Raw genomic sequence first — 14,286 nt, 5'->3', positions numbered from 1 at the left:
CGTCTGATAGGTCTCCACGCTTTAAAATGTCAAGAAATAGGCTAGATTACTCGGCATGGTATAGTCAGTCATCTTAATGTAATAACTTATAAGTATTACGTACCTTATATGTATATTTAACTTCTAAATATTAATAATGAGAGCAAATTATTTTTGATTTTGGTTAATGGGGGGCTTTGGGAAGCGGGTTTCTTTCCTTACTGCATAGTGAATGATGTGTATGTTTTATGTTGTAGAGAACAAATGTTGCGCTTGTTTAGAGGTCACACTTGGGAGAATTGGGAATGGGATCCGGACAGTAAATCTCCTGATGCTCATCTGTCTCCATGCCGACAGGCCGTGTATTTTCATGTCAGCCCTCTGCTGGACAGTCAGGGTACCGCAGGGGTCAGAGGCAGCAAAGGTGAGACTACTGAGTGAATAGCGCTGTTTGCTGTTTTTTGTTGTTCTCAAGTATTATCGTACTGAAGTGCAATGTTACATTTAATTGGGGTTATACATAGTGTATGGACGTCCAGTGATAATACGTTGAACACTGAGTGCTTGTTTGCACTAATGCTAATACGGTTTTTTTATAATGCTCTACAGTTGTAGAGTATCCTGTAGTCGTTTTGAGCAAAACTGAATTTGCTAAATGTAGAATAAGCACTTCATTACTTAAGAACACATATTTCTGCATAAGGTTTCACTTACGGTGAGCATTACTGGGAGATTGAGTTCCTTGAGCCTCCATATGGAAGCTCTGTGATGGTGGGGGTTGGTACCCAAAATGCACTGCTTCACACAGGGGACCAAAGGTACATTAACCTAATAGGTGAGTACAGTCATGTTACTCTTAGAAATGCCCATGTTGTTCACCCAAATTTCAGGGAGATAATTAATGTGCTACGGCACAATACTTATCTTTGAATCTCTGAAACTGTTTATTTTTTCGTTATGATTCGTTTCTTTCTTCAAAGGCTTCGACAGTGAGAGTTGGGGCCTATCATACAAAGGCTTCGTCTGGCATAATGGAAGGAGTCGAAAATACACAGAGCCTTTTTATGAAAGAAATACAGTCATTGGAATTCTGCTGGACTTGAGCGCTGGAACGCTGACATTCTTCCGAAATGGAGTGAACCTTGGGGTGGCCTTCACTGGTCTTGAGCAGGTAAAGAGAGAAACATCGCTGCACAGAGTATGTGGAAGTACTGGATGTAGGTTACATGTGGGTATTTAAAACTGCTTCTGGAACTTTTTGTTCTTTGCAGGTCAGCAAAGCTCTGTTTCCTCTGGTGAGCTCTACCGCCCCTGAAACTGAGCTTCAGCTGGGTTTGAGAAGCCAGAGAATCTCCTCCCTACAGGAACAGTGCATACACATCATCACACAGTCCCTATCACATTGTAGACACGCACACAAATTGCCATTACCCACACCTCTGCTCTGTCAGATACACTCACATGCACATTTATAAGCAGGGCATGACCTGTTTCTGATTCATTTAGAACATGCCAACCTCAAATAACAACACAATTATGTCCAGAACAAGATTCATTTTATATGCAGCCTACCTCAAAAAATTGTTTTTTTAATAATTACATTGAAATATATAATCATATGGAATTATTTAAGATGTATAATCATCCTCTGTCTTTCTGTATCTGTATTCTTGTTTGTATTCTTAATTTATATGACATTCCTGTACTTTCTAGAATCTGGATGATGTTATTTGCAATGACGGAGTTCCAAAATATTATATAACTGTTTTTAAATGTATTTATTATCAGTTTATTATACTCCCAGGGAGGTTAGGCCTATTACTGGGACAAAATATGTAAAAGGCAATTAAATGCCTGCTTTTTTCTGCCTTTATCGTTTTTTTTATTTGCTCACCACAACCTGTGGATGTTCTAAAGCTTAAAGAACAAACCCACAAAAGGAAAAAAATGTTACACCATCTCTAACAATTTATTACTCTGAATTCACAACATGATATACAAAAGTAAAGATTTCAAAAGCACAGAATACATTTTAACAGCCAAAATGGAAGAACCTTCACAAAAGAAGTAATGCAAAGTTCCACCTGGAAACCAGAGATACACGTCTACAGTACAGGTAAACAGGTATGTGTTTTGATACAGATACAACAGAATGGCACAAAGTTCACAGATCTGTCCAGAGAAGGGGAATTCAATTCAACAGCATCGCCAATTCACTCCAGTAAGGCACACAGACACGTGGGTTTGAGGGAGCTTGTCTAAAACTATTTAAGCCACTGGTCCACATGTCAATTCTCAGATGTATTGACATGAATAGGACATTTGCATGACACAGTAAACAGTTACAATTCAATATCAAGGCATATGACACAACTCATTAGTGCTAAATAATTAGTACCAAAGTACCTGCTTTATGGTTCTTTTGGACTTCAGATCATGAAACAAGCCTCCTTTGTGCAAAATCCTGACGGTTCATATCCATTAATCATGAAATTAAAGAGAAGGGGAAACTCCCACTCCACAAACAGAGCCCTGTGATACAACTGAAATGTTGCTGTACTTAGATTTTATGTACTCGGACACCAGCAATAACTCATTGCACTATGATATATTTCCTCATAGATAAAAACCACAGTTTTACTAAGAGGACAAAATGACATCAAATTGTTGTTTCCTATTCCATAATCTTGTTTGGGCTTTTGTTTCAAATGCACCCATGCGTAATGGCACTGTCCCCAACAGGCAGTACGTCTTCTAGTTACAAAATGTTTTTTTTTTACCACATAACCATTTTAGTCATATAATCTTTGGCCAAAATAAATGTCTGGGGTATAATATAATACAACAGCATTACTGAAAAGACTACACACAAAATACACAAAACTCCACACATACAATTTGAATATATATATATATATATATATATATTCATATATATATATTCATTCAGGTGTTTAAAGAAGAATTTCCTGTTTCCTCATCAGGAAATTTGTGCTGGCCATAAAAGTATCTGCCCTGTTCCTGGAACCACTGAGACACCAAAAAAAAAAAGAGAAGAAGATGGAATGGATAATAGAAATAATAATATAATGATTTGATAATATAAATGCATAATACCATATACTTTATGTAATAAGAAAGAAGCATATTTAAAATAAGTGTTTCAAGTTTGAGTAGTAGTGCTTTATATTTCTCCATAGCTTGTGCCAACTATGGCATACAAAAATAGAGGATGTGTGCATTTAGTCTAATTTTACTTCTCGGAAAAATGAAATTAACTCACATCCAAAGTACAGCTGATGAGCTACTAAAAAAATAATGAAAATAAAAAATGGCTACCTGTACTCTTTGTTGGTTTATTGATTAAGGCCTCTGCTAACAGACCTTATAAAACTCTTGTGCCTGTGCAGTACCATTATGTCTGACAGCAGCTACATGACTTCTGCGGGAGAGAAAAAAAGGTGATTGTCAGAATTTAATCACAGCCTAAAATTTTGTGAAAGCCTGACCGCTCTGCGCCTTCTAGTATCCTTTTTGTGCAGCTTCACCCAGTTGAAATACTCATGCATTTGGCAATACTGAAGGAGACACAAAGGACGGGACACAGCAGAGGAGCAAAGCTATGGAATGGGGTGGGACAATAACCGGGGTGGAGTCAAAGCAAAAAGTTCTCCTGCTCCTCACTGAGTGAAGACCTCCTGATGTAGGTCAAGCAGGATGCGGGTGAAGTTGTTGATTGGTCCGATCGCGCTGAGTGTCATGGAAGCATCCTGCCCCCAAAGCAAGTTGGGTCCAAACACCACAGCCAGGTTGGCATTGGTCATCTTATTGACTTCACTCTCAGCAGATACCTGCACATCAATAACAATAAAGATCACAAACACTAATGGAGAAAGCAGGAAACAAATACTGAGCAAGATTGATTAGCAGGGATATTTATGGCTACATTGAGGTTACCTGTATAATTATCAGTTTACCTGAATAAACGTTTAATAATAATAAAAAAAAAAAAAAAACTGAATGTCATTATTTTAAAATGCCCTTATTATGCTATTTTAAAGGTTCCTAATTTTGTTTTGGGGGTCTCCTACAGCAGGTTTACATGCATCCAAGGGCAAAAAAACACTAATTTTCTCATAATATAGCCTGAGTCCTCATCCTTTGGAAGTGAACGCAAAGTGGATTTGCTTTTGCAGTGCAGAAAACAGCATCTTCTCGACATGTCGACAAAACAAACCAAACTCTTCCAGTCCTCAGCTACAACTACAGTGTTTGAAGGTGGGTCAAAGTAGACATTGTTCGTAGCAGCCAATAAAAATCATAGGCTGACACTATGAAAATGTGGTTCTTTCTTTTCGGAGACAATAATTCCATTTATTGTGCACTTTTAACTTTGCAGACCTCTTATATTCATAAACAGCTATATTACACACTACATTTAAAGTTAGGGTAGGCAATTTGTTTTATAAACACTTTTTGTTATACTGGTTGAAACTCTCTTCACATCCTGATAGTAATCAATAATAGAAGTGGTCTAAATATTAAAACATGTGGAAGTCAGAGGACCAAAACAATGTTCATCCAATCATTGCATTTGGTCATCAGCGTGTTCCGTAAGACTATGCAGAGTTGTAGACAGTCACAGAGCACCAAAAAAAACAACAGCCACCTTTAACAGTTCCCCTTGAACCAAAATATTGAGCTGTTCACATCCTCAGAATCGGATTTAATGCGTTTCTATGTCAACGCAATCAACGCTGAAATAAATCTGCAGCAGTCAGTTGGTACAACTAGAGCTCTGTAAGTTTACGTTCATTATTATTGTAATGCTTTGAGACATGAGGTAATTTAAGGTCGTCTCTCGTGACACTTTGCAGATGGGAGGGTGGGTTCTTATGCTTTCAAAGCTAACTTGTTATTGCTAGCCTGTCTGAAATTGCCTACCCTAACTTCAAGGTAATATCTGAAAAAGCATAATAGTAAATATAATTTTTAAAATAAATGTTAAACATTAAAAAGAAGTTAGATTTAAAATTCTAAATGTAAAATATTTAAATTACAAAATTTAAAAAAAAGTCTTAAATAAAATCTTGTGGAAAATTGCTGATTATGAAGAGTATTACCTGAGCAAGGAACTGTATGAGGAAGCGCAGTGATGCATAGTTCTCCTCAGGAAGTGACATCAGCATGTTCCGAATTCTTTCTGCCTGAGACTCAGTGCCAACATCTGATAACACACAAGGAATGCAAACTAAGATTATGTCAAATTGTGTGTGGGCATTTGTCCCTTTCAAGGCTAACTGTAAGTAGTTTGCATGCAAAAACAAATCAGTCAACAAATGTCAGTATAGGAGGTGTAAAGACGTGTTTGTGTGTGTGTGTGAGCTTTCTGGAAGCTGCTGGTATTTGGAGGTGGTATGTGAGTGTGTTTTGTGTTTGTGTTCTCACTGTGGAAGTTGACAATGTCATTGTAGAGCTGGTAGGTGAGCAGCGGCTCTGGCAGTTCTCTGAGGAACATCTTTAGAATCACAGCTGCCAAGTGGACATTGTCCAGCTGAGAGAAACTCACTTCCTCTCCTACAGACGCACACAGACGCAAAATTCTGAGGACTGATGTCAAATCGATCTTATGAACAGGAAATGTGTATACAGCATCACATGACTTTACCAGAGTTATATTTCTGCTTAATATCCTTAACCAAAGAAACATTTGCAGAACGCCGGAATATTCCCTCTGTCTGGAGACCTACAAATGAAGATGGGAATGAAATTCACATTCTCAAATAAGCAAAGCAAATAAATAAGTACATTTACAATAATCTACATACCATTCTCCTATGACTGTGAGCTAACCAGACAATTTCAACCCATGAAGGCAATAAAATATATATAAAGTAGTAAAAGACCAACCATTCTCCTGCAGGTATCCAACAGTATCACGCATGACTAGTGGAATTCCCTCGGAGTCTGCCGCCCTGTGTCTCAATCTGATTACAAACAACAACAACAACAAAAAACATCTCACATCTCAATAAGCAAAGCTCCTCCAAAAAACTCTAAATGGCAATGCCAGGATTAAGAGTACATTCAGTCCTAACTCAAGAATGAAGGTGCTTCATGCTTTTCGTCAGTAACAGTAGCCGTGTCAGATGTGAGAGGAAAAGTGTAGGGACAACTCACTCTGACAGCGGGACACCAAACTGCTGGAAAGGAAGAGGAGGACTATGGGGGGGTGAGATCGGTCCAGGGACGACAGACGGCTTCAGGGACAGACGGATCTTATCGTCATACCTACACAAAGAAACTCTTGACTGAATTTCTTCTGGGCTAAAAAATGATCTGAGTACATGCATGTATATCTGCATATATGAAAGTGCATATATCATTTCTTACTCTCTGACTCTGCTGGGAATCACCAGCTGATCACACTTCACAACCTCCTCCAGCTCACTCAAATAATTTATGTAATTGATCTTCTGGCCAAACTTAAAGCTGTAATATGAAGTATAGAATACAGGCTGTGAGACTCAGATTATGGTACAGATCTAATAGATCAAATACAGAATAAAATAGAGCCTTACTGAAGACAGAAGTTCAGCATATTGAGCATAGTGTGGCACTGACCTGATGATGGGTTTGAAGAGAATAAGGATGGTTCTGATAAACATGGTGGGATGGACGATGTACAGCGCCTTGATATTTTTCTTATATCTGCAACAGACACAGCGATACTGAAGTGTGAGAGAACCAATTGCTCTTGTGTACTGCTTTTAAAGCACTCATGAACCACTCACTAACAAAAGCATCACTCACTTCCTGTCAAACTCCCGATAGGCATCTCGAAGCCAGCTGAGAGAGGGCTTGTTTTCACTGGTCAGGCCATGATGGAAGTAGATGAGGGTATAATCACTCTCCACATACTTATCAAGAGTCTGCTTCAAATACCTGCACAAACAAATATTAATTAATCAATAAATAAATACACACCAAATCAAAACTTCACATTAGACACTAAAACAAACAGAAGGAAAATCTTCACTTATGAGACTTATATTTCTGTCAGGACCATGGATTGGCGGTATGGTTCTGTTCTGGGCAAGAACTCCTTGCCTATCCATGCAGCCCAGCATGGATAAGAGCAGGGAGAGCAGCGATAACTCCCCTTAGGTTAAACAGAACAGAACCAAGATATCATTAATGTTCAATCATTTAATGAACAAAATAATTCAAGAAAAAATTGTGATTTGAAGAGGACTATCAAAAGGCTAAGTCCTGACTGGACAGAGGAGAAGCTGGGGATGGAGTATGGTAATTAGCTCCTGAGCAATGCGATAAAGCTGCTGATAATACTGAATGGACCTTATATATATATATAAGGATGCTGTGATAGGCGTCGCATTCCTATAGGTAGACGTATATCAGCTGAGAGTCAGCTGATGCAAGCTTGACTAACGCGGCCTGCCAGAACTAATGCTATGCTTGATATGCGAGTCATCTGGCAACTTTAATTTTTAGGTTTCATTTTTACGTTACAGCCTGTGAAATTTACTGTAGTTTTCATTACACAAGCCATTATTCTCTCAGACCACTGCTGAAGTTCATAATAAGGAACTAAATAGATGCAAGACGCCCGTCTCGATTTCACTTCATTAAAAACTTCAATGTCTTAGATCATTATGGTGCTTTGACCCACTGAACACATGATTGATTCATTACTTGGCATATACTAAGTGGTTGACATTTATGCAAACAATGAAGGAAGGAAACCTTCGAGAATATGAAATGAAAAATTCAGTTGTACTGTATTTATTTCTAACATTTTGTCATTTTTAAACTAACTTTAATCATCATTTTTTTCTAGACTAATGCCTGAAACTGCCAAATGATGTGACATTTGACATTTTTTATAAAAATGGCATTCATTTTAGTCTACTGAAATTAGTTTCATATTAAGTCAATAAATGTGGTGAACAGAACTGCACTATAAAACTTTTACTGACACCATTTACATGACAACTATGACAATTTTATCTGAATATTATTTTAAATGTCATACCAACTTACTTTGTCACACCACATGATAACAAAAAAGAAAATTATTTATTATAAAAATATATTATTCCAAAATCTACATAGGCTTGTATCTTTTAACAATGAACCGATTATTTTTCAAGATTATAATTAATGATAGATAATTAACATATCAATTAAAACCTAAATATATTAGGATTAACCAAATAAACTGCACAAACAAACAGAAAACATCAGTTGACAAGTAAAAAGCGCTGCTTATATCTTCTCTTGCTTTGCCTAAGGACACCTTCTCTCTTTGGATCATAATCAAAGTGTTTCATGTACTTTTGTGTTCTCTGCACTTGACCATGAACTTTAAAGTGTCTTATGCTCATCTACATATGATAGCTTGGACAAATAATAAACCTTGTCATCATGCCAACCACCCATATTAAGGAAAAAGGCAACGCATAGCTGATGCAGTGTATTAAGCCCAGCGTGATGCATCTACAAATGAAGCATATAAATCAATTAAGAGCAGTGATGCCTACATGAGAAGTTTATGATGATCCAGCTGATGATGGGGGGGCATGCGACAAGCGTTAAAAACGATGACCTTCCGACCAAAGTTATCATCACCTATAAAGAAAGGGAAAGATTAAGAACTTTAGAACTAGAATAAATGCTAGCTGGTGACACTTATGCATTTAATAACGCCTCACCTGCCACCTCCACAATCTGATGTCTGGCGATGTCATAGAAGGGGTCGTCCCAGGACAGATGTGATGTGTCACCGAGACTTTTAATGTCTGAAGCTAGAGGAAAGAATATAATGAATATCACATTTCAAACAAATAAAAAAATTTTTTACAGACTCTTGACAGGATACTAAAATATCATTTGAATTTAAAATGATACATATTAATGTCTCTTGACGTAGAACCTGGAAGCTCTGAACGTAAAGAGCGTACGAGAATGACACAGAAGAGAGGATATTGTTGAATAAAGTCATTATTTTTGTTTTGTTTTTGTGCACAAAAAGTATTCTCGTCGCTTCATAAAATTAAGGTAACCACTGCAGTCACGTCGACTAATTTAACGATGCCTCTGGACCTTGAAAGTGGTGGTTTAATTGCTGTCTAGTCATATACCTCTCGGAGTTCCTTAAAAAATATCTTAATTTGTGTTTCGAAGATGAACAAAGGTCTTACAGGTTTGTGACGACATGAAAGTGAGTAAAATAATAACAGAATTTTCATTTTTGGGTGAACTAACCCTTTAACATCCGCCAACAAATATATTTTAATTGCAGTCTTCTCAAAATGCATCTGAAATAATAAACTAATTGCAATGTGACACCACGAAACTACAACTCCCATGAGCACTACCTGCTCACAGTGTTTGCACTTTTGTGGTTGGGATAACCAGTTTTAAAGTCAAGACTATAAAGGACCATAAAATGTCCATTGGTCATATCGACAGCATATCAATAGCAATTTTGTTACAATTATTTACATTTTGCATATTCTGCAAGGGCTATGTAAACTTTCGAGTACAACTATATACAGTATATATATACACACATACATACACTTTACACACAAGCTTATCAGAGCTAAGAAAGTATTTAATAATGACCTGTAGTGTCTGTAGTGTTATACATTTCATGTCATAGTCAACTTTAATCATATAAAACGTAATTTCCCGATGACAAAATTGTGGCCAGTGAAAATGCTGAGTGGCTAGTAACTTTGAAAAACCACTAGCCACAGTGGGTGGTGAGCAAAAACAATGTCAAGCCCTGCGTGGAAACATCCAGTTTAGCAAACACACTCTATAGAGTATATGGCAATAGAGTGATAAGAGGTAAGTTAGCCTCTCAGATCACTTTCATTCTACTTTACTGAAGCATCGGAGCTTCACTGGCAGTGGGAATTACACTAAACACACACCCGTCCAGTCATAGTCCTCTCCTTGGTAAGAGTGGTAAAGTGCGTCTCTGGGTGTATGCATGTGTTGTAAGCGTTTGTGTGCAGTATGACTAATGCTGCATGACTACTTGAGTTCTCTGCTGGCTCTTAAATAGACCGTGACAATTATGTCAAATGGAAGGTTTCACTTGCGTCTAAATATAACAAGCATATGATTAAAATTCATGATAAAAAAATGTTAAGAGTTCCTGGAAATTGCTTCCTTTTTCTCACATGGCTTTATCTTCCAATACAATCAGTATAATTCTGCAAAGAGATTTAAACATCATTATTATCCTGTATGACAAACACAATTTCCACTCATGCGCACTCACCGGATTTGCTCAGGTTAACAGGGTCATCTGGTAGCCACTGTTTGTCCTGTACCAGTTTGAGCTGGTCCAGGGCAGCACTAGGAGAGTCATCTCCTCCCAGATCATCTTGAAGGTCCACCAGCAGGTCAGAGGACATGATGGTCCTCTAAGACAACACAATTCACGCACAACAGTTAGACACAGAACAGCTATAATACTCTACCACACAACGTTCTGCAAAAAAAATAAAATAAAATCTGCAAAAACTCAGTTCCCTTCACATTAGGTTCCTGCCTGTCCAGCAAACGCAATGTTTTCACATGCATACACTTGCTTGATCAGTAACTGGCTGACTCACATGGGTAACCACAATGACAAAAGCTGAACAGGTCCTTTGAGTTTGTTTCGTAACATAGTCTTGCTATCTATGAATCCATCTCTGTGAGAAATGTTTAACAGAAACACCTTTCATAATAAGGCACAGTAATGATGACATAACATTAGAAACAGGCCAATATTAATTTCGTTTTCTGCCTTAGATACTGATACATACATTTAGGTAAAACTTTATTTAACAGCATCCTTGTTATTTTACAAGTACTAGGCTAACTATAGCAATAACAGTAAATTCTACATTACGTGCAACTAACCCCAAACCCTAATCCTAACCCTAAAGCTATAATACGTACATGTTCTTAATTAATATTACTCAGTACTTAAAACTGTAATTACACTGTAACAAGGGCATTTACAATAATGCCCCATGCACAAAATTATAGATTTTTTTTTTTTTTAATTTAAAGCGCAGTCAGCTCAGCCTCATACAACAGCTTTGTAATAGGGAAACCAGCATGTAAATAAATATTTCTATTAATCAGGATAGGTTTTTATTCATAATGACACAGCTAATGGACTATTAAGCAGTTGTGGAATAAAGGGAAACAACTGAGCTTTTGCTTTTGTGCTGTCTTGCACAACTAATAGTTGACAAACTATTTAATTTCTTCATTACATTAATGTTGCATTCAAAAGAACCAGTAACCAGTTTTTGCATTGCGTTCAAGTCTGTTAAAATAGCAAATCAGGTCCATTAAATAAAGCATGATTAAAAAAAGGATTTATTTCCAGATCATTTAATCACAAGCTTCCATCCATTGTATATGGTAAGCTGAGCTATTCATAAAACAGTACAAAGTGCATTTATTTGCAAGCTTGCCCATAGATTTCATTGAGAAAATCATGTAGTGGATTAATGCAGTGAACAACCTCACTAGCCTTTACATTAAGTCTTTGCATTAATCAACAGGCATTCAAACATTAAAACACATAAAAGAACATTACACCCCTATGCAATGTAAATAACCCACACCATCAAGTGTTTTTATTAGCCACAATAATCATGATGATCACAATATCAATCCTCTTGGGTCGGCAGGGTCAAGCTTTGTGGAACTAAACTAAAACTAAATTCTTCATTTATTACGTTATAGTTATATTTTGTACTTATTCTTTTAGTATTAAAATACTATGGCATTGTGAATGTGCTATATTTTTAAATCTGTGTGTATGTGTGTAGCTGTAAGGCGTCAGTAGGGCTCAAGACAGTGATCTGCTGTGACAGTCCCTCGCTTTGGTGTCACGCGGCAATTTGGCCGTCCAGCCGTATACTAACAAGAAATTTCAGTTTCACCCTATGCTCCTATTTATATCCTTTACCCTATAGCAGAGCCAGCTTCACATTTACTAACATCTGTGACAGACAGCCTTCATTCTGCTGTGACACCCATGTCCATATCTTTAAATAACGAGATAACATAATATTCTCCAGGTGACGTGAGGTGACGATTAATCTGTCACTTTGATTAAAGAACATGGCTTATCTCAGTTACGTAGCCTAGTTGTAAATACTGACAGCAATCTTGCTATAGTCATAGAAATCACATAGAGAAGCTCATCATTCTTATGTAGCTAGTTGTTGAACTATCTTTGATGTCATATATCCTTCGGTTCTGACCAAGCAGCACCCGTCCAAAATCAGTCCTGTTGTACTCTACAATGGTTCTCTGATTCATTACCCCGTTCACAAGATCATCAGCAAAAACAATGCGCCTCATTCACAGTTGTGCTTCAGAGGCTTCAAGGCTGCAGTCAGGGAAGTCAACCAGCACTTCAGACAGAAACAAAGAACCTAAAGATAGCTTAAAAACAAGAGAGCTTAAGAAACCCCAACACCTCCAAAATAAACTATATGCTTTTTAAAAGAGTTTACAATAATAAAGACCACAATAAAAATAACTGCCAATATAAAACCATATACCAATGAACGACCTTATAAACAAAGATTTCACTATTACTTATAATCTCATCAATAATACAAAATAAGAAGAAAAAACACTGGGATCTGTCCTCATAGCTTGCTTTCTTCTTTCCATATATATGGTAGTTTATCTGTGGCAGATCAGCAATCTTGAGTGCCAGTGTCTTCTGTCAGACGCCGCTCATACCAGCTCCATTCTGCTGCAGCAATCCCCATTCATAAGTTACCAAACGTCTGCTAAAAGCTATTACAAATGTAATAATTATCTGTTTTGTTTCTGGTCTAAGGGAGCCATTTAGCATGGTTCAGATGTGCTCAGCACATTTACCGCAGAATGAAGCACGTGAAACCAAAGAGTGTTGTGGTGAGCTTCTGCTAATCTCTCTGCAGTGTCGTCGCCATCCGCACATGGATCCAGAGGAGAGAAAACACAACAAATGATCTCTGCACGCCTCAAATGATCACATTGGTAAATGGGTAGATTTAAAACTGTGAAGGTAGTGAAAGATTTACCATTACTGGTTCATTCTACATGGCCCTGCGGTGATTCCATGCAAGTCTCTCAATTAATATGAGGACATAAAAGCTGCATAAAAATAATAATAACAATAATAAAGAACAAATGGCTATTTTTAGATTGAATATAACATGTTACACTGCGGCATACGTTGTCAACATCCCAAATAAAGATTCCCTAAATGCGTAAAAAGGACAGTGACTCTTTTTCATCGTCTGGCGTAGTCAACACGTCTAGACCCCTCTCAGGACAGATACTGTCGGATTCCCCAGCGTTTCTAAGGAAACGCAACATCTGGACACGTAACCGTGTGTGTACTCGGCAAGAACAGAGTCAACACGCAGACATGTGATTTAAATAATACGCAACAGATTACCTCTCAGTGATGGCGTTAAAGCAAAAATGCTGTACATATTGGTTCGTTGTGATCAGTCGACAGTCTGCTAAGCTAACTAGCTGCAAACCTGTTTCATCTTGACTTAACAGAACGGAAATTCAAACTAGTGTTGCCACGGCGTACGGCTAGAGGCTTATGCTGATCAGAGGAAACACTGAACAAAACCCTGCATGTTTTGTGAAGTCAAATAATGGGAAATTCATTTACCTAATTTTCAGCGCTCCCTATTGAAGTCTTCACAACTGTCAATCTTGCGAATTTCGTGTGGGACTTCCGGTTTGCGATCCGTGTAGTTCAGTGTAAACAGCCCGGATGCAGCAGGAGGAGGACGTATGGCCACGCCCCCAAGAATATGTTGCTATTATAACTATTGGTTGAAGTAGGCTACAGCTGGTACAATGGACAACTTATTAGGAAATTATCTAGAACGGGATTAAAATGTATACACGTTATACTGCTTCTTGTGTGTTTTGTCAGGTCTGAAAATCCAAAGAGCAATTTAAAATATCAGAAAGCTCCTCCATGTCAACACCCCTTCATTCAGGGAACACTGAATCTGAGCAACACCATCATTATGAGCAAAGCAACAGATAGTCTTTTAATGAATTAAAATGACATATTAAGCATTTCAGTTTGTGGGCGTTATAATAAGTCTAATCATGAAGTGGACCACTTGGTGGGGTGGGAGATAAAATGGGGAAGTAACTAAAATTATAAATAAGCATCATGGTGGCTTAAGTATACAAGTTACAGACCCCAAAACCATGTCCAGAAATGTA

At 37.6% G+C, this 14,286-nt stretch overlaps 1 protein-coding gene across 4 annotated transcripts; it reads right to left on the bottom strand.

The window, feature by feature from the left end:
- Positions 1-1,929: 1,929 nt before the first annotated feature.
- Positions 1,930-13,862, bottom strand: arhgap1 (Rho GTPase activating protein 1). Of its 4 annotated transcripts, none has more exons than XM_051898719.1 (15): positions 13,715-13,862; positions 10,298-10,442; positions 8,715-8,807; positions 8,544-8,631; positions 6,793-6,924; positions 6,604-6,690; positions 6,373-6,471; positions 6,160-6,270; positions 5,890-5,966; positions 5,648-5,725; positions 5,428-5,556; positions 5,103-5,206; positions 3,664-3,830; positions 3,319-3,421; positions 1,930-3,009 (listed from the first exon to the last, which is right to left on the bottom strand). In XM_051898719.1, exons 2-14 carry the CDS (start codon positions 10,431-10,433, stop codon positions 3,355-3,357), a joined length of 1,368 nt encoding a protein of 455 aa, XP_051754679.1. In that variant the 5' UTR covers positions 10,434-10,442; positions 13,715-13,862; the 3' UTR covers positions 1,930-3,009; positions 3,319-3,354. The 4 variants fall into 4 exon arrangements, with proteins under 4 accessions (XP_051754679.1, XP_051754677.1, XP_051754676.1 ...); XM_051898717.1 differs by lacking the exon at positions 13,715-13,862 and adding exons at positions 12,922-12,977; positions 13,107-13,179 and having other exon boundaries at positions 1,930-3,421; XM_051898716.1 differs by having other exon boundaries at positions 1,930-3,421.
- Positions 13,863-14,286: the final 424 nt, after the last annotated feature.

The sequence above is a fragment of the Ctenopharyngodon idella genome, chromosome 7 (assembly GCF_019924925.1).
Source record: "Ctenopharyngodon idella isolate HZGC_01 chromosome 7, HZGC01, whole genome shotgun sequence".
NCBI lineage: Eukaryota > Metazoa > Chordata > Actinopteri > Cypriniformes > Xenocyprididae > Ctenopharyngodon > Ctenopharyngodon idella.
Note: the sequence above shows the minus strand (reverse complement) of the source record. Positions and strands in the feature narration are given on the sequence as shown.